This window comes from Euleptes europaea, chromosome 2 (assembly GCF_029931775.1).
Source record: "Euleptes europaea isolate rEulEur1 chromosome 2, rEulEur1.hap1, whole genome shotgun sequence".
Classification (NCBI taxonomy): Eukaryota; Metazoa; Chordata; class Lepidosauria; order Squamata; family Sphaerodactylidae; genus Euleptes; species Euleptes europaea.
The window spans coordinates 9,620,516-9,637,798 of record NC_079313.1 but is presented as its reverse complement, the minus strand read 5'-3'; the positions used below and the strand labels follow the sequence as shown (position 1 = coordinate 9,637,798).

Genomic DNA, 17,283 nt, shown 5'->3' with positions numbered 1-17,283 from the left:
CGCTCCTACACGTGAAGCCAGTGGGGTGACCTTGGGCTAGTCACAGCTCTTTGAGCTCTCTCAGTCCCACCTACCTCACAGGGTGTCTGTTGTGGGGAAGGGAAGGTGATTGTAAGCCAATTTGATTCTTCCTTAAGTGGTAGAGAAAGTTGGCATATAAAAACCAACTCTTCTTCTTCATGCTGTTGAAGTTGCCTGGGGTTTAGTGGAATGGAGCAGACCCTCGTAACATTCTCTGGCCTTTCTCTGGGCAGAATGTGAGGTTTGCAAGGATTAAGTTTTGAGAGAGGAGTGGATGGAAGCAAGCACCTGTGTATCTGTTGCACAGTAGTTTAAAGACTGAGCACCTGTGAACAAAGGTAAATTATTTATTTGTAATTCATGGCTTCCTCAAGGCAGCCGGCGTGGGGGGTTGTGCTGTGGCTCAGCGGAAGAGCCTCTGCTTTGCATGCAGGAGGTCGCAGGTTCAATCCTTGGCATTTTCTGTTAAAAGGACCAGGTAGTAGGTGATGTAGTTGCCCCGTGGCGCAGAGTGTTAAGCTGCAGTACTGCAGTCAAAAGCTCTGCTCATGACCTGAGTTCAATCCCGACGGAAGTCAGTTTCAGGTAGCCGGCTCAAGGTTGACTCAGCCTTCCATCCTTCTGAGGTCGGTAAAATGAGTACCCAGCTTGCTGGGGGTAAAGGGAAGATGACTGGGGAAGGCACTGGCAAACCACCCCACAAACAAAGTCTGCCTTGGAAACGTCTGGATATGACGTCACCTTATGGGTCAGGAATGACCCGGTGCTTGCACAGGGGACCTTTACCTTTTACTTAGTAGGTGATGTAAAAGACCGTCAGCTGAGACCTTGGAGAAGCCACTTCCAGTCTGAGCAGACAAGACTGATCTTGATGGACCAATGGGTCTGATTCTGAATAAGGCGGCTTTATGTGTATTCAGACATCTCCATGTACAAGTTGGACATAAGACAGATGAATAATTCTTTGCCTTGGCATCAGGACACTAAGAGGGCAGTATTGAAAGAGGGTCCCCCAAGAGTCCAGAAATACTTGCAAGCCCCCAAAGGATATACTTTAAGAATGTAGAAAACCTGATGAAAATAAAAGGCTTGTTCCACGGACGCCTCTCCAAACCTCATGTTAAGTGGGATGAGTGTGGCATCCTCACCCTGATGCAGCCCCCACATACTTGCGGGGTCCACCAGATTAATTTTTTACGCGACCCCGGGTATATAGGTATATATACCAGTAAATGTTTGATTTGTATATCTATTTTATATTGCCAAATTTTTCATGGCCCCCACATTCAAATTTTTCATGGCCCCCATATGGGGTCGCGACCCACAGTTTTAGAAACTTTGTTCTAGAGGCCCACAGCCCTACATTCTGTCTGGTTCCTTGTTTTCTAGAGGCCGGAGTCCCAAGTGTAAACCCTGAAATGTGATTTCTGTTTTTCTCTTGAAGGGGCTGTACTGCATTTCTGTCAACTGCATGGACAACGCAGAAGCGCAGTTTACCACGGCACTGCGGGTAAGACCCAGTCTTGAACCGAGATTCAAGGGCGGCCCAGAACCCGCCTGGGTCTGCATAGGGATTCTTTGGGTAGAAACCCCCCACCTGGTGCTTCACTAGGCCCTTCTCTTTTTTTCCCCACGGCAGCTCACCACCCATCAGGAGTTGTGGGCGTTCATCGTGACCAACCTGGCCAGCGTCTACATCAGGGAGGGCAACCGGCATCAAGAGGTAGGATCTTTGAATCATAGAATCATGGAGTTGGAAGGGACCACCAGGATCATGTAGTCCAACCCCCTGCACAATGCAGGAAATTCACAACTACCCACCACCACCACCACACACACACATTCACACCCCAGTGAGTGGTGGTTTGGAGCGGTGGACTCCGAATGGGAGAACTGGGTTTGATTCCCCACTCCTCCACATGAGCGGCGCCTTCTAATCTGGTGAACTGGATTTGTTTCCCTGCTCCTCCACATAAAGCCAGCTGGGTGACCTTGGTCTAGTCACACACTCTCAGCCTCACCTTCTTCACAGGGTGGTTGTTGTGGGGAAGGGAAGGTGATTGTAAGCCGGTTTGATTCTCCCTTAAGTGGGAGAGAAAGTCAGCATATAAAAACCAACTCTTCTTCTACTCCAAGCCCAGAAGATGGCAAAAAAAAAAAAACAACAACCCTCCAGGATCCCTGGCCAATCTGGCCTGGAGGAAAATTGCTTCCTGGCCCCAAAGTGGCGATCGGCACTACCCTAGGCATGCAAGAAAGGGCCACGAGAGCCAGACACTGATGCAACCCTTCCTGCCCTCCCTCTCATGATCTGCCTAAGGTCATAGAATCAGCATTGCTGACAGATGGCCATCTAGCCTCTGCTTAAAAACCTTTGGTTGCAGTTCTGGGGTTGGTTTGATGGGCGGCTGCGAGGAGTGACTTTGCAAAATGTACTGCGTTTATCTCGTTCGTCTGAAATGCGCATGCTTGCTAGGGAGCATGCTTGCTAGGGAGCCCAGATTCAGTGCAACTTCCTGTTGAATAGATGCTCAGAAGCAAGCTTGGGTTGGCTGTCGTGTGGTTACTGGGTCCCTTTTAGCTTTCAAGGGGCTGATCAAAGCAATATTGCTTCAGAGGATACTTGGATTAAGCCAAGTCAAACAATAAATAATAAATGCCCTTCATTGTTTCCTGTTTGCTTTTTTGCCCCTGCTGTTTACCATTCTGCGACTAGTCTCATTGGTTGTCGGCCTTCGATTTATTGATCGATGGTGTTCGTTTTGTTTTAAGTATGATCTTTTGTTATATTATAAGCTGCCTTTATGGGCCGAAAACCAAATGAAAAAGAAAAAGAAACCTTACCAGTATCTACATTCCTAGATGTTTTTCTTAAGAGTAGGACATTTGCAACTCAATCAGAAGAAATTACATACCTGAAACAGGCATTATTCCATAGTGTTATTTTATTATTTGCAACGCAGACTCTATAGCACTGCTAAGCCGAACTGTGCAACCTGTATGGATTGTGTAATGTGTGCGATTTTTCTTGCCTAACTTCAGTTTTGGCTGTCACGGAGAGGGCCGGGAAGCTGTGTGGGGCCCCAAAGCCCTGTCCCTGAGGCCTTTCAGATAGCTCCGAGGCCTTCTGAGAGAGTTCTACAGGCATTGTCCACACAGTTTTGAGCACATCTGCCTAACAATAAGGGCCAGAAACTTGTGTGCTTTTCTGAATGAAAGAAGAGGGTTTCAGGGAATGCAGGAATTCCTGTAGTATATGCATAATTCTAGCAGTAGCATATATGAAATTTTCATATATGAAAATCTACAGCTGTAGATTTTGAACTGTCTTGGCTGTAAAGTGGGAAAGAAAAAAAAACTTTAAAAAAACCAGGGGCTTTGGGGCTGCAGGACTTGTTTGAGGAGAGAAGGGAGGGCGTTTTCTCTGTCCACAGCAGACTTATTGTGCAAAAATCTGCTTTTCTCAAAAGTTCCTGCAAGGAACTTGCGTTTGGAGGGGCTGTATAAGCACTCCTGTGCCCTACGAGCCAGAGCTTTAAAAAGCACGCAGCTTGGGGGCTGCAGGGGTTTTGTGTATTGGAGAATTTTAACAACTGGTCTGAGGGGTCTTGAAAGACCCCTGATGCCTATGCAGCGAGCTGTCTGCCGGAAAGCCTGCGTGTTTTGTAAGGCTACAACCAATCAGAAGCTTGTAGAATTAGATTTCTTGCAGGCATCTAGCCTCTCCCCCTCCCTCTCTCATCCCTCAACCCACCCCCTCCCTAGAGGCGTTTCCTCCTTGGTATAGACCTGTCGAGCCCCTCCTGGCTTCCTTTTCACGAGTCAAGCTTCTAGTGGTAAGATAGGTTTAAAAAAGCACACGGGGCTAAAATAGGGTACTTTTTCCTTGCTGGTGTTAAGCAGACTCTTGCTAATTTAAGCTTCTATATTAGTTGGAATGTTAGTCATACTGCATACCTATTCTCTCTCTCTCTCTCTCTCTCTCTCTCTCTCTCTCTCTCTCTCTCTCTCTCTCTCTCTCTCTCTCTCTCCTCTCCTCTCCTCTCCTCTCCTCTCCTCTCCTCTCCTCTCCTCTCCTCTCCTCTCCTCTCCTCTCCTCTCCCCTCCCCTCTCTGTGCGAGATGCTGTAAAAAGACTTCACTCCCCCACCCCCTCTTGCCTGCCCACAGCAGCTGTAAAAAAGGGGAAAAGGGAAGCTGCTACACACACTAGCGAGATAGCAGCCTGCCTGCTTCTCTGTCTTGGGGCTGGTGAGGGGCAGACAGGAATAGGCTGGCTCTCCCTACAGCCTCTTGTTACACATAAGCTAGACAGCGCAGCCTGTAGCCTGCTTGTGTGACTAGAGGGGGGTCTGGGGGCTTCTTTGTCTCTGGAGCTCTGTAAGCGTTTTGCCCTCATGGCTAAAAACACGTTTTTAAAATCTAGGTGGGGGGGTGGCTTCTCTGAAAACTATCTGCCTATTCTGCATCTTTGCTTAAGTCTCAGACAGATCCTTAGTTGTGTATTCTAATGGGGAAAAATATTCTCTCTCTCTCTCTCTGCCCTATTCTGCATGATTGGGAAAAAGCTGAAGGGGCATGCCTTTGGAGGGGGAGAGGGTCTGCAGGCTATAAAAGCATGCTCCAACAACGACAACCTCTCCCTAGTCAAAAAAACCACTTGTTTGGGGGAAAGTCCAGCCCTGGAGATGGGATGCCAGACACTTGCTCTTGAAACCCCCCGCTGGCCACGTTATAAATTGCGTTCTAAAAAAAATACACAGGGAATCACGCGCACCTGCCTGTCTAGCAGCAGCTGGAACCCCACCATCCCCCACACACGCTGCCCCCCCACGGTCTCCCCACTGAACAAATACAACCCTGCAAAAAATGACTTGTCCCCCCCTTACAAGATGACAAGAGGTAGTCATATATGCTACTTTAGCCTCCAGGTGCCTGGCCTGTGTTTAATGCTGCCTTGGTAACACTTGGCCTAGATACTGGCAGTTCTGCAAGAGGTTGGAACCGCTTTGATGCCCTCATTCTGCATCGGCTGTCCTCATGCCATCTCCCAGTTCCCCTGTTCTCTCCTTCCTAGACTTCAGCAGAGTGCTTGTTGGTCAATGCTAACTCCCTTCTTCATTTTCTCCTCCCCTGACTCTAGCTTTACAGTTTGTTGGAAAGGATAAATCCAGACCACAACTTCCCCGTCAGGTACGTGAACCCTTTAGGCTCGACGTCTTCCCAAAGGGGCGCAAGTCGAGAGCAAATTCCTAATACGAACCGCGTAGCAGCCCTGGCCTCAGTTGGGCGCTGCACAAAGCCCTTGCTCCCTTGCTGGCGAGGGGTTGCTCCTGGCAACCAGCTGAAAACAGCAAGGTGTTTTGGGCGGGGCCTGAGCTTTTCTCCGCTTTTTATTTTAAAGGCCGCCGGTCCATTAAGGCCGAACAAAGTCAGAGCTGACGGTGCGGCCAAGCATGATAGTTGCATAGCAATTAGCTGGGTACCCAAAGGTTGGGTGGAAAAAGACACAGTTATGTGTAGAAATATATTTATTTTAAGGCGCTGATATCTATATTAAAAACATTAAAATTATATTAAAAGCAAGCACAGTGGCAACTTATACAGGTTGATAAACTAAAACCTGTATTAGTTGCCATTGTGCTTTCTTTCAAAATAATTTTAATGTTTTTAATATAGATATCAGCGCCTTAAAATAAATATATTTCTGTACATAATTGAGTCTTTTTCCACCCAACCTTTGGGTACCCAGCTTTGGTTTTAGGTTGGGTCTTTCCTCCCCCCCTTTTGTTTTTTTGCGTAGCAATTAGCCCAGTTTTTAAAATTGTGCTTAACCCCCTCTCCCATTTGAAAGGGATGTGGTGATATTGACTAGTCCATGTGTGCTTTAGCAGCAGCTATATTAGCAGCAACCCCTCCCCCCAAAAGCAAGATGATGAGCATAGGAGCCAGTTTCCCCACATCTGCTTCCCTTCGACCTGAATAACAACAATGGATGACGGACAAGGGGGAAGAGAAACAGGGTGAATGGAAGCGAACAACAGATTTCCTTCAAGCTCAAATGACGTACATTACAGAGATCCTTCCCTGGGGCAGCATCCTTAGCCTTTGCATGCCTGAGCTTGAGGACCGCAAGAGCCTTCTGTGGCCAACCTCTTGCTGTTGATGAGCAGTTTCCTGTAGAGTGGCGCGTTCTGCTGACAGCTGCAGACCTCCATACTGCCAAGAGTGTGACAAAGGACATCCAGTCAGGGCAGGAGAATTGGACCACAAGCTTCCTGTTTCTGCGTAGTATGTCTGGAAGCTAGATGGAGAAACTCTATCCCATGTAGGGTGTAATACAGTTTTTACACCGGAATCCAGTAGCTCAAATAGACTTTGGAGGATGCTTAAGTAACCTTTTGGGTTAAATGAAGAAATGCTTGGTGTGGCACCAGAACACGTGAATTTGCCTTATACTGGATAGCCTTGGTCCGTCAGGGTCAGTATTGTCCGCTCAGACTGGTGGCAGCTCTCCAGGGTCTCGGAGGTGTTTCACGTCACCTCCTTCCTGGTCCTTTTAACAGGAGACACCGGGATAGAACCTGGGACCTTCTGCATGCACAGCTGAGGCTCTGCAACCAAGCCACAGCCCCTCTTCTAAGAGCTTTTAGTACAGAATCTGTCTGACTTTCCTCATAAGTGGGAGCTGCAGATGATAGGGCGTTGTGCCCTGTCCAAGCCCTTCTCTGCTTCTCAACACAAGTGTGTCCCCATGGCTTTTCTTGACCTACACTTACGTAGCTGTATCTCTGTCTTGCCTCCAGCTCCCACTGCCTGCGTGCTGCTGCCTTCTACATCCGAGGACTGTTCTCCTTTTTCCAGGGGAGGTACAATGAAGCCAAGTAAGTGTGTGTGTGTGTGTGTGTGTGTGTGTGTGTGTGTGTGTGTTTGGGGGAGGGGAAGGGACAGTTTTGCAATGCCCAGTCGGTTGACCCTGTCACACATTGTCAGCATGCTTTCGCCGTGGCCACATATAGTTCAGGATCTCATCAAGAATGTACTGGTATTAGCGCCACCTTTACGTTGCATCGTGTGTGTGTGTGTGTGGGGGGGGAATGTCATCCTAGAGCAGTGGTAGGAGTGAAGGCCTCTTGCTTCCCAACCTAGCAGGAGCTGGGGTTTGTCCAAAAGGAGGGGGAGGGAAACCCAACCTGAAAAACCAAACACTGGGTACCCAAGATTAGGTGGAGAAAGGTAAAGTGATGTTGGCATGCACACTCCATATGGGAGACTAATGTAGCCCAGAGTAGAACAACCTGCAGGTATTTCATCTAGAGAGCTTTTAGATTTGAAATTTGTTATACACCCTACATACATACCTTGGCTTTTATAATTTTGTTTATGTATTGTGATACATTGTTTGTGTGTGCATTATATAGGTTTTTATTTGACCACTGATGCCGAAATGTGTATGGTGTGTGGTTTATGTTTATCAACCTTACCAGTTGCAATTGTGCTTTGTTTTATCATTTTCAATGTTTTTAACCTTGACATAAGCACCTTAAAATAAATATATTTCTCTAATACATAATTTTACCTTTCTCTGCCCAACCTTGGGTACCCAGCGATTGGGGTTTGTCCCACCTACTCCTCCTCTAGGATCGATTATCTCTTGTCTTGCATTACTCTGGAGAGCTCGTTCTGCCCTCTGGAGAGATGGAAAGTTTCTAGAGATTTTGGGAGTTTTAGAGGTGTTCTTCAAAAAAAAAAAAAAATTGGGGGGGAAACTGAAATATATTCAGTACTTCCTTATTGAGCCTAAATTTAACTTTACTGTTTGAAGAAGATAAATAAATCAGTCAAGTTTTATTTCGATACAATATCAGCTCTAAATAAAAATCAAAGTTAGGTTAAAACAATAAATTAAAATAAAATAATAAAAGTTGATGATTCTGGGAATGATGATTTGAAGAAGAGGAGGAAAGATCTTCTATGGGGAGAGGTTTTCAATCAGCCGTTTACAAATCCCACTAGACCAGAGGCAAAATTTGGCTATTTGAGAGGTTATCTCTCGTGAGGAGTCTGCTAAGAGAAGGGAAACTTTAGCTTTTGAAGAAGATAAAAACAAATCATTTGTCACTTGGCATATAAAATTATATTATTTGGCATATTTATTAGTCAGTCAGGTGCTAATCCCAGACAAAAGAGTGCTTGGCAACACGCAGGCACCATTGTCAGCACCAGCTGTCTCTGACTTCATGATACATCCTCTCTGGTTGTTGTCATATAGCACCAGTCCCCGTCAAGTCCATTCACACACACCCCGCAGCTGTAAACATTTCCCTTTGTAGAGTAAACGTTCTCGCTTCACCCCAGTATGCTTCTCACTCTTTTTCTCAGAAAACAGCAACAAGCTCTACTGCTGAAAGCCATTCTACCTGTTGGTGCAGCAAGATCAATTTCAGTAGCACAACCCACCCACCCCAAGCCTTAGTGAACATGTGTGTGTGTAAAGTGCCGTCAAGTTGCAGCTGACTTATGGCGACCCCTTTTGGGGGTTTTCATGGCAAGAGACTAACAAAGGTGGTTTGCCAGTGCCTTCCTCTGCATAGCAATCCTGGTATTCCTTGGTGGTCTCCCATTCTAATACTAACCAGGGCTGACCCTGCTTAGCTTTTGAGATCTGATGAGATCAGGCTAGCCTGGGCCATCCAGGTCAGGGCATTAGTGAACATAGTTGATTTAAAATGGTGAAGGAAGTTTAATTCCGTGGTTAAATCCAGTAAAACAAAACAGGCAAATAAAAAGAAAGGGGGAGGAATAAAAATAGGGGTCATTAAAAATAGTCCAAGATTAAAGCTCTGGTTCGAGGACAAATGGTTGCCAAATTGGGTTACTGTTTCTCTGGAACATTTTCTCTTTGTGGCACACAATTTGTTCTTTAGACCAGGGCTTCTTAAACTTTTTCCACTCATGACCCCTTTTCACCCAAGAAATTTTTACGCAACCTCGGGTATATAGGTATATAAAATAGGTATACAAATCAAACATTTACAGATAATAAATCATAAAGAAATTTATTTTAAAACAATTCTTTGGTATTTTTTGCGACTCCCCCCCCACATTCAGTTACGCAACCCCACATGGGGTTGTGACCCACAGTTTAAGAAGCTTTGCTTTAGACGAATCTAGATGGTTTCCTCCCTGGTTCTTATCTAGAGGCAGAGAGTATGACTTCCAGAGCTGAAATAAATTAGCTTCGGGGTACTGAGCAATCTGAAACAGACTCCTACTCAGATTGATTGAGTGGGGGCTTATTCCCACAAAGTGTTCTTAGGAGTGCAGTATAACACTCCTGGAAAGTGTGAAAGTGCCCCAGATTTCAGGATTGGTGGGGGTTACCAGCTGTGCATTTGCATGCAGGAGAAAAAGCAGGTTGAAGAGTCATATTTTGCTTTTTTTTGTAATAGACGTTTTTTGCGGGAGACGTTGAAAATGTCAAATGCAGAAGACCTGAACCGCTTAACGGCCTGCTCCCTTGTTCTCCTGGGCCACATCTTTTACGTACTGGGGAATCACAGGGTAAGCGTTGCCAGTTTTGTTACTGCTTTTGCTTCTCTTCTTCCAAAGGGTCAGTGGGTGGGGGCGGAGGACTGGGGACGTGAACTCAATCTTGCCAGACTCCCATGAGGTAGTAATTTGCACACTTGCGGTATGTTGTCAGATCTGTGACTTTTGCAGTCCATTGTGCCAGCTTCCAGAATGCAGCTGGCTTACTTGAGAGAGATTGTAAGCTTGAATTCTCAAGCTGCCTGCCAGGTTATACAGGTTTCTTCTGTTGTGGGGGTGGGTTGTGAGGAGTGAATGAATGAACTGAAAGTTTGAGACTAAAATGCCCATCCAGAGAGGAGGTGGTGCCTGTTGCCTCTGAATGACTTGCTGGTCTATCCTTGCCTTTCCAATCAGTCTGCATATGGGGGGGGGGTAATTCAGTGCAGAGATGTAGTGCAATCACCAACCAGCCCTTGGAGAAGGCTGCCTCTTGCCACCTGTGCATGGGTCACTGTTCTGGGCTTGCTTCCGGAGAGCTTCCTGTGGTTAACAGCGGTGGACTCTAATCTGGGCTGATTCTCCGCTCCTCCATATAAGCGGTGGACTCTAATCTGGAGAACCAGGTTGGTTTACCCACTCCTCTGCATGAAGCCTGCTAGGTGACTTTGGGCTAGTCACAGTTCTCTCTGAATTCTCTCAGCCCCACCTTCCTCACAAGGTGTCTGTTGTGGGGAAGGGAAGGCAATTGTGAACTGTTTTGACACTCCTTAAAGGTAGAGAAAAGAAGGATAAAAAAAACCAACTCTTCTTCTTATCAGAGGCATGTTTGACTACTGTGGAAGCTCAAGTAGGATGGCGGCTTCTCTCCTCTGAAATGTGTCTTGGCTCCCAAAAGGGACGGCAAATGTCCCTTCTGCGGGAATAAGGATTCTCTTACCTGAGCAACTAGATTTGAGTCCAGTAGCACCCTCGAGACCAACGAGATATTTGGGATGCAAGCTTCCGAGAGTCAAAGCTGAAGTTCCCTTTGTCAGATACGTAACTTTGACTGTCGTAAATTCATCCCCCGAAAATCTCATTGGTCTTTAACGTGCTAGTAGACTTGGACCTGTTCTACAGCAGTGCGATGTGGCTACCCTCTGAAACTATCTTATCGGAGCAGTTTGGTACTATTTCTATGCCCCCTCCATTTTTGGAGGTAAAAGGTAAAGGTCCCCTGTGCAAGCACCAGGTCATTCCTGACCCATGGGGTGACGTCACATCCGGACATTTACTAGGTAGACTTTTGTTTACGGGGTGGTTTGCCAGTGCCTTCCCCAGTCATCTCCCCTTTACCCCCAGCAAGCTGGGTACTCATTTTACCGACCTCGGAAGGATGGAAGGCTGAGCCGACCTTGAGCTGGCTACCTAAAACCGACTTCCGTCGGGATCGAACTCAGGTCGTGAGCAGAGCTTTTGACTGCAGTACTGCAGCTTACCGCTCTGCTCCACGGGTCTCCTTGGAGGACTGGTATTAAAACCATGGAGGACTGGTTTTAAAACCATGGTTTGTCTTGGGCACATCATTCTGTGCAAAGAATTGGGGTAGGAGAGCTATTCTCTGTGACTGCCAAGGTTTTTTGTTTTTTTTTTTTTTTGACCAAGAGTTTATTTGTCCCTAGGAAAGTAACAACATGGTGGTCCCGGCCATGCAGCTGGCCAGCAAAATTCCAGACATGTCTGTGCAGTTGTGGTCTTCTGCGCTCTTGAGAGGTAAGTTAAGAAAAGTAAGACCGTTCCTCTGATCTTTTATTCAACGGAGGAGTGAATACTAGTCATGATGCATACCTGTTCTCTCCAGGGTCAGAGGAGCATGCCTATTATAGGAGGAGCTGTAGAATACAGGCAGGATAATGCTGCTGCAGTCGTCTTGCTTGTGGGCTTCCTAGAGGCACCTGGTTGGCCACTGTGTGAGCAGACTGCTGGACTTGATGGGCCTTGGTCTGATCCAGCATGGCCTTTCTTATGTTCTTATGGATGAGAGGGCTATCCATGGCTACTAGTCAAAATGGATACTAGCCACGATGCATACCTATTCTTCCCAGGATCAGTGGAGCATGCACGTTATATTAGGTGCTGTGGAACACAAGCAGGGTGCTGTGGCAGTCTTTTGTGGGCATCCTAGAGGCACCTGGTTGGCCAATGTGTGAACAAGATGGCTGGACTTGATGGGCCTGGTTTCTGCAGCTGAGAAGGAGCCCCGTGGCGCAGAGTGGTAAGCTGCAGTACTGCAGTGATATGCTGCAGTACTGCAGACCAAGCTCTGCTCACGACCTGAGTTCAATCCCGATGGAAGTTGGTTTCTGGTAGCCGGCTCAAGGTTGACTCAGCCTTCCATCCTTTTGAGGTCGGTAAAATGAGTACCCAGCTTGCTGGGGGTAAAGGGGAGATGGCTGGGGAATAAAGGGGAGATGGCTGGGGAAGGCACTGGCAAACCACCCCTTAAACAAGGTCTGCCTAGGAAACGTCGGGATGTGACATCACCCCATGGGTCAGGAATGACCCGGTGCTTGCACAGGGGACCTTTACCTTTTTTCTGCAGCTGAAGGCTTGATTATCCCAGATTAGCAATTGTCTGTTGGAAAGACTAGAGGAGCTCTCTCATACGCGCCAGTGTAACTCAGTCTCTCTTTTCTCCTTCCTGTCCCCAAAGATCTGAACAAAGCATGTGGGAACGCGATTGACGCCCATGAAGCAGCACAGATGCACCAGAACTTCTCTCAGCAGCTGCTGCAGGACCACATTGAGGCTTGTAGCCTTCCAGAGCACAACCTCATCACGGTACATTGGCATTTGGGTCGGAGGGGGGGGGGGCTCCTTTTCCACCCCTCCATGTGTTGCATCACCACCCCAATCCACAGATAGTTGCTTGTTCACTGCAGCAGTCTACATATGAGTGGCTGGGAGCTCACACAAGGATTTTGTTTGCTTGCCATACCAAAGGGATGCTTGCCTATTGAATATGGAACGGAACACATCTTGAGTTCATTTTTAAAAAAGAAATACCAAAAATACTAAAAAGCTATTTTAACGTGATTCCACCCTGCTCTTGTTTATTAGGCCAGTGGTCTCTTAATTTCCTGTTCTGTTTTTTAAAAGATTTCCGCACCTGTTCCAGGGTTTCTTTCAGAGGGCAGAGCCTTCAGGGCTCTGAATTTTGTATCTGCGGTGTTTAAATTGCCCTAATTTTGTGCCTTCTGACCCTGTTTAGTTGAAGGCCATTGAATTTCTGTGAGAAACGAGGTCCCGGGTCCCATAGTTAAATTGTGGAACTCCCTGCCTCAGGATGTGGTGAGGCTTTAAGAGGGGAGTGGACATGTTCATGGAGGAGCGGCCATCCATGGCTACTAGTCAAAATGAAAGTACCTATTCTCTCCAGAGTCAGAGGAGCATGCCTATTATCTTAGGTGCTGTGGAACACAGGCAGGATAATGCTGCTGCAGCCGTCTTGCTTGTGGGCTTCCTAGAGGCACCTGGTTGCCACTGTGCGAACAGACTGCTGGACTTGATGGGCCTTGGTCTGATCCAGCATGGTTTTACTTATGTCTTAATGTCACCTGGGCATCTTGTACTTGCTACAGAAAAGGGGTTTAAAAATGTCTGTGAAGGAACAGCTCAAGTATTTCTACAGTGTGGGCTTGCTAAACGAGAGAATTACAGGTACTGATGGGAAAAATCAACCAACAGAAGTTTTTTTCTGCTTGTTCTCTCCCCTCTCCATGACCAGTGGACAGACGGACCGCCTCCAGTACAGTTTCAGGCACAAAATGGACCTACGACCAGCCTGGCCAGTCTGTTGTGAAAGAGCGACGTGTCTGAAAAGGAGACAGCTGAGCTTTTTTTTTTACACGAAGGATGGGCTGCGGATCCCTCTGCTAGTGGAATTTCTGTAGGAATTTCTGTAGGATTCCTCCTCTGGAACCTTGGCAGGAGGCGCACTGGGAGCACATTTCAGAGACTTGCCAGTGTGCTGCAGGCCTTCGAAGCTCTTCAGACATCTGTGTGGGAGTGTGTCGCCTGGGTTGAGTGTTGGCATGTAGTCTTGCGAGAGGCAGGGGGTGGGTGGCTATCAGTGCATCCCCCCTTCCCGTGGCTCAGAACTAGGTTTTACATTATTCAGAGACAGAGCTCCTTCGGTCAGGCTGGATCTTAGCATTACTTTATTTTTATTTTTTTACAAGGAAAACACACCCTCTCATAATGAAGGAAAGACCCAGTATTGGTAGAAAGAAGGGGGTTGAAAAACAACAACCCAACTTCGTTCTTGAGAATTAAAACCATCCCTGAAAATCCCACATGATAGTTCTTTTTAACCTTTGCCGTGTTGCCCCGATTGTGCCTTGAGGTGTTTAGATTGTTTTCTGATGAAGCTTGCATTGGAAGAAGTCCCAAGGTTGGTGGCTGTTCCGCATTAGTAATGCAGGCCGAGTGCGCACTGTCACTGTGCCGGTGGCTGCCTCTCTCACGGGAACTGGCGCTGTGGGCTGCTGCAAACTTTTGAAAAGAGCTGCGCATAGAGGGCAACTTCAGAGTGTCTTCATACTCCATCCTTGAGGGGAGCGGCCAGAACTGAGTCCATAGAGGCACAGGGTCTTAAGGATAATCTAACCTCCCCAATAACCCCGTGTTAACCCCCTCTAGCTCGCCAGGATACATCTAATCCCTTCTGCCTTCTAAAACAATTTTTTGCTCTGCCTAGCTTGCTTGTGGGTCTGCATTAAGAGACTTTCCCCGTTTCATTGTTTTCTAATGTAAAAAAATCAGTGCTTTCCTGTTCTCTGATGCCTCCCTTAGCAATCGATGCCCCTTTCCCAGACTGACCATTATAGCACCTGATGAACATGAATTTACAGATGGATGTCTGGGCTTGACTGGTGTTTGCTCACAGTAAGGGTTTCTTGGAGAAAGTGCAACTGAGAGCAGAGCTCGGCTTCTTGAACGTCTCTGCTTTTTACTAAGAACAAGTTCCTAGTCCTTACTGTTGTGAAGGTACGCTTGAAAGGGGTGACTGGAAAAGATGGACGGAGGCGGGCTTTGGTGTCCAGTCATGCTCCTTGCCTCTTTCTCATAACCAGCAAAACCAGCACAGTGAAAATTGCAGGTAGTAGCGTGCAGACTGAGGAAGAAACCCAGACCTGTTCCATTTGCATAAATTGCATTACAGAATTCAGCTTAATTTGATGCAAAACATTTTTTGCACAGTATAGACATGGCCTTGCTTGCGGTTTTTAATTGAGTTACTAATCATGGATTAGCATTAAGGACACTGATCATGTGAAAACAACTGTTAGCCCCTCGCTAAACCAGAAAAGTCTGGTTTGTTTTCCCACCGCCTCCCCCCTTCCAGTGCTTTGAAATCGGCCCAGTAGAAAATAGCTTGCGATGCGTGGAGCGAGAATAGCTGGGGATAAACTTGAAAGAATTGTGGAGAGGACGGGCATGAGGATCAAGAGATGAGAATCCCTTGGATTTAGCCCCCGCTCCAGGGTGACTGAACTTCGATTGGAATGTATGCTAGTATCTTATCATGTTCATTCACAAATATAGGAATAATGTGGTAGCTCCCGAGTACACCCCAGCCAGAAGCAATTAACACTTGTTCGTTTGAATCAGCGCTGACTGGAGTTTCTGACTCCTGGAAGAGAGACGAAAGCGTAATAACAGTTCGAATGATAGGTTGTCCTTCGACAGTACTTGGCTGGCGGACCAGTCCTATCGCTGAGAGACCCGCTCACAAATCATGGCTCCATTACAAAACCAGTGGGAAGCGTAGAGTGGAAGTCTTGTCCCCATCCGGTGGTCTGGATGCTGGGATGCTCTCTTCTCTGTGGCTAGGACAGCGGCCTTCAACCTTCCTAGGCCCCGCGGAGCTGCGCGTGACTGACAGGAAGCAATGTGACATCATCATCACAGGCTGAGAAGAGTGGGGGCTGGAATTGTTACGACCTTGCTGGATTTCAGCCCGGGACAAAGAGAGCCGGGGACAAGAAATACAGGGAGGCGTAGAAGGAACAGACTGCAGGTCAGAGCCATGGAGGAACCTTGTCCGCCACTGAGCAATCTCCCCTCACCGTTCTGCTGCTGCTCTCAGAGTGCGTGCAAAGAGGAGGAAACGGAAATGGCGCCTTTGCTCCTTTTTAACAGCAGGGACTTCCAAAAGGCAGCCCAGAAATGTCTCATCTGTACAGGAGCACAATCCAACAGTAGGGCTCCAGGCCCCAACCCATGGGTCAAAGAACACTGTGCTGGGGTGGGGGGAGAAGGGTCTTCTGAGGAGAGAAGCTTGGGCCTGGGCTGAATGGGAAGGTGCCCTCCCAGCCTTTCTCTTGCCTCTGTGGCAAACAGTCACAAGATCAAGGCCTGGCCTGCACTACTGGTTCAGTCTGGTACTTCTTGGCCTTTTAACCGTTTTCCTTGCAAAGGAAACTGGGAAACCGTTTCCCTTCCCCCATTACTTGGCAAAGATGGCCAACTGGGGTCTGCGAGCCACAAGGTAGCTCGCTCTGGGCCACAAGAAGCATCTCCTGTTGCCTTCCCAAGCTCCTGTCCTCCACTGCCCTGCGCCCTACCTCCCTCCCCCGCCCCCCAAAAGCCTCACTGTGTGAGTGGGTGAGTGTACGGTGGATTTTTTTGCACTGTCTGAATGTGGTGTCTGCCTGTTTGGCCAAGGCCACCCGCCTCACACTTCCTTCGCTTGTGAAATTCTCCTATACGAAACGGCTCTTTTTATTAATGTACTTTTAAAAACATTGTGTACTTCGGTAAATTTGTACAGTTTGTCTTTTAGCCTTTTCAAGAAGCATTTAATCTTTTTTCCTATAGATAATGTGCAAACATTAAAAAGTTGCACAGGGAGTGGTTATTTGTCTTTATTTTAGGATCCAAAGCTCTTTTCGGATAGTCAAGAGGAGAAAGACCTCAGCTTGTGTTTGGGGGTGAATATTTTGTGGGAGTGTGATTATGCCACTATTCCAAGAGAATGCAGAAAAGTTGCAAAACGTAGCACCAGGCACAACATTCAGCTTCCTAAGATTCTGTTCTGTCGTGTTGTTTAAAAAGCAAGTTGCTAGCCTTACGGCAGCAAAGATTAAACGGAAAGTGTGGCCAAGCGTCACTGGCAAAAATGTAAAAGCCAGAGAGGTGCCTGAATAAGGTTTCCTGTGTCCAAGGTGTCAGGGCTGCTCCGCTTCTTGATTTTTCCTCCAGAGTGAATTTTCAAAAGAAATTATGCACTTTTTCTTAATTTGTAAATTAATTTAGTAGCCAGCATGGTGTAGTGGTTAAGAGCAGTGGTTTGGAGCGGAGGACGCTAATCTGGTGAACCCGGTTTGATTCCCCACTCCTCCCCATGAAGCCTGGTGGGTGACCTTGGGCTAGTTACAGCTCTTAGAGCTCTCTCAGCCTCACCTACCTCACAAGGGAGGGGAAGGGAAGGTGGGGAAAGGGAAGTTGATAGTAAGATGGTTTGAGTCTTCCTTAAGTGGTAAGAGAAAGTCGGCATATAAAAACCAACTCTTCTTGTGCAGGTGACAAATTTTGCTTCCTTGGTGAGAATTTTCACACTAGAGAGAATTTTTAATGCTAGCGGAGGCCGCATGCTAACTGAGCAGTAAACCATGGAAAATGGGTGGAGGGAAGGAATGTAGTTCATTCACACTGGTTATGCCCCCGCTTGATACTGCAGGACCTT

General features: G+C 47.2%; 1 protein-coding gene across 1 annotated transcript in view; it reads left to right on the top strand.

The window, feature by feature from the left end:
- The window catches only part of MAU2 (MAU2 sister chromatid cohesion factor), a 42,050-nt gene extending 28,625 nt beyond the window's left edge, over window positions 1-13,425 (top strand). The window contains exons 13-20 of the mRNA XM_056867743.1: window positions 1,466-1,531; window positions 1,661-1,744; window positions 5,164-5,213; window positions 6,827-6,904; window positions 9,473-9,584; window positions 11,216-11,306; window positions 12,247-12,374; window positions 13,321-13,425. Coding sequence (XP_056723721.1) covers window positions 1,466-1,531; window positions 1,661-1,744; window positions 5,164-5,213; window positions 6,827-6,904; window positions 9,473-9,584; window positions 11,216-11,306; window positions 12,247-12,374; window positions 13,321-13,395 — 684 coding nt within the window. The 3' untranslated portion in view covers window positions 13,396-13,425. The remainder of the gene's footprint in view (window positions 1-1,465; window positions 1,532-1,660; window positions 1,745-5,163; window positions 5,214-6,826; window positions 6,905-9,472; window positions 9,585-11,215; window positions 11,307-12,246; window positions 12,375-13,320) is intronic.
- The last annotated feature ends 3,858 nt before the right edge of the window (window positions 13,426-17,283 follow it).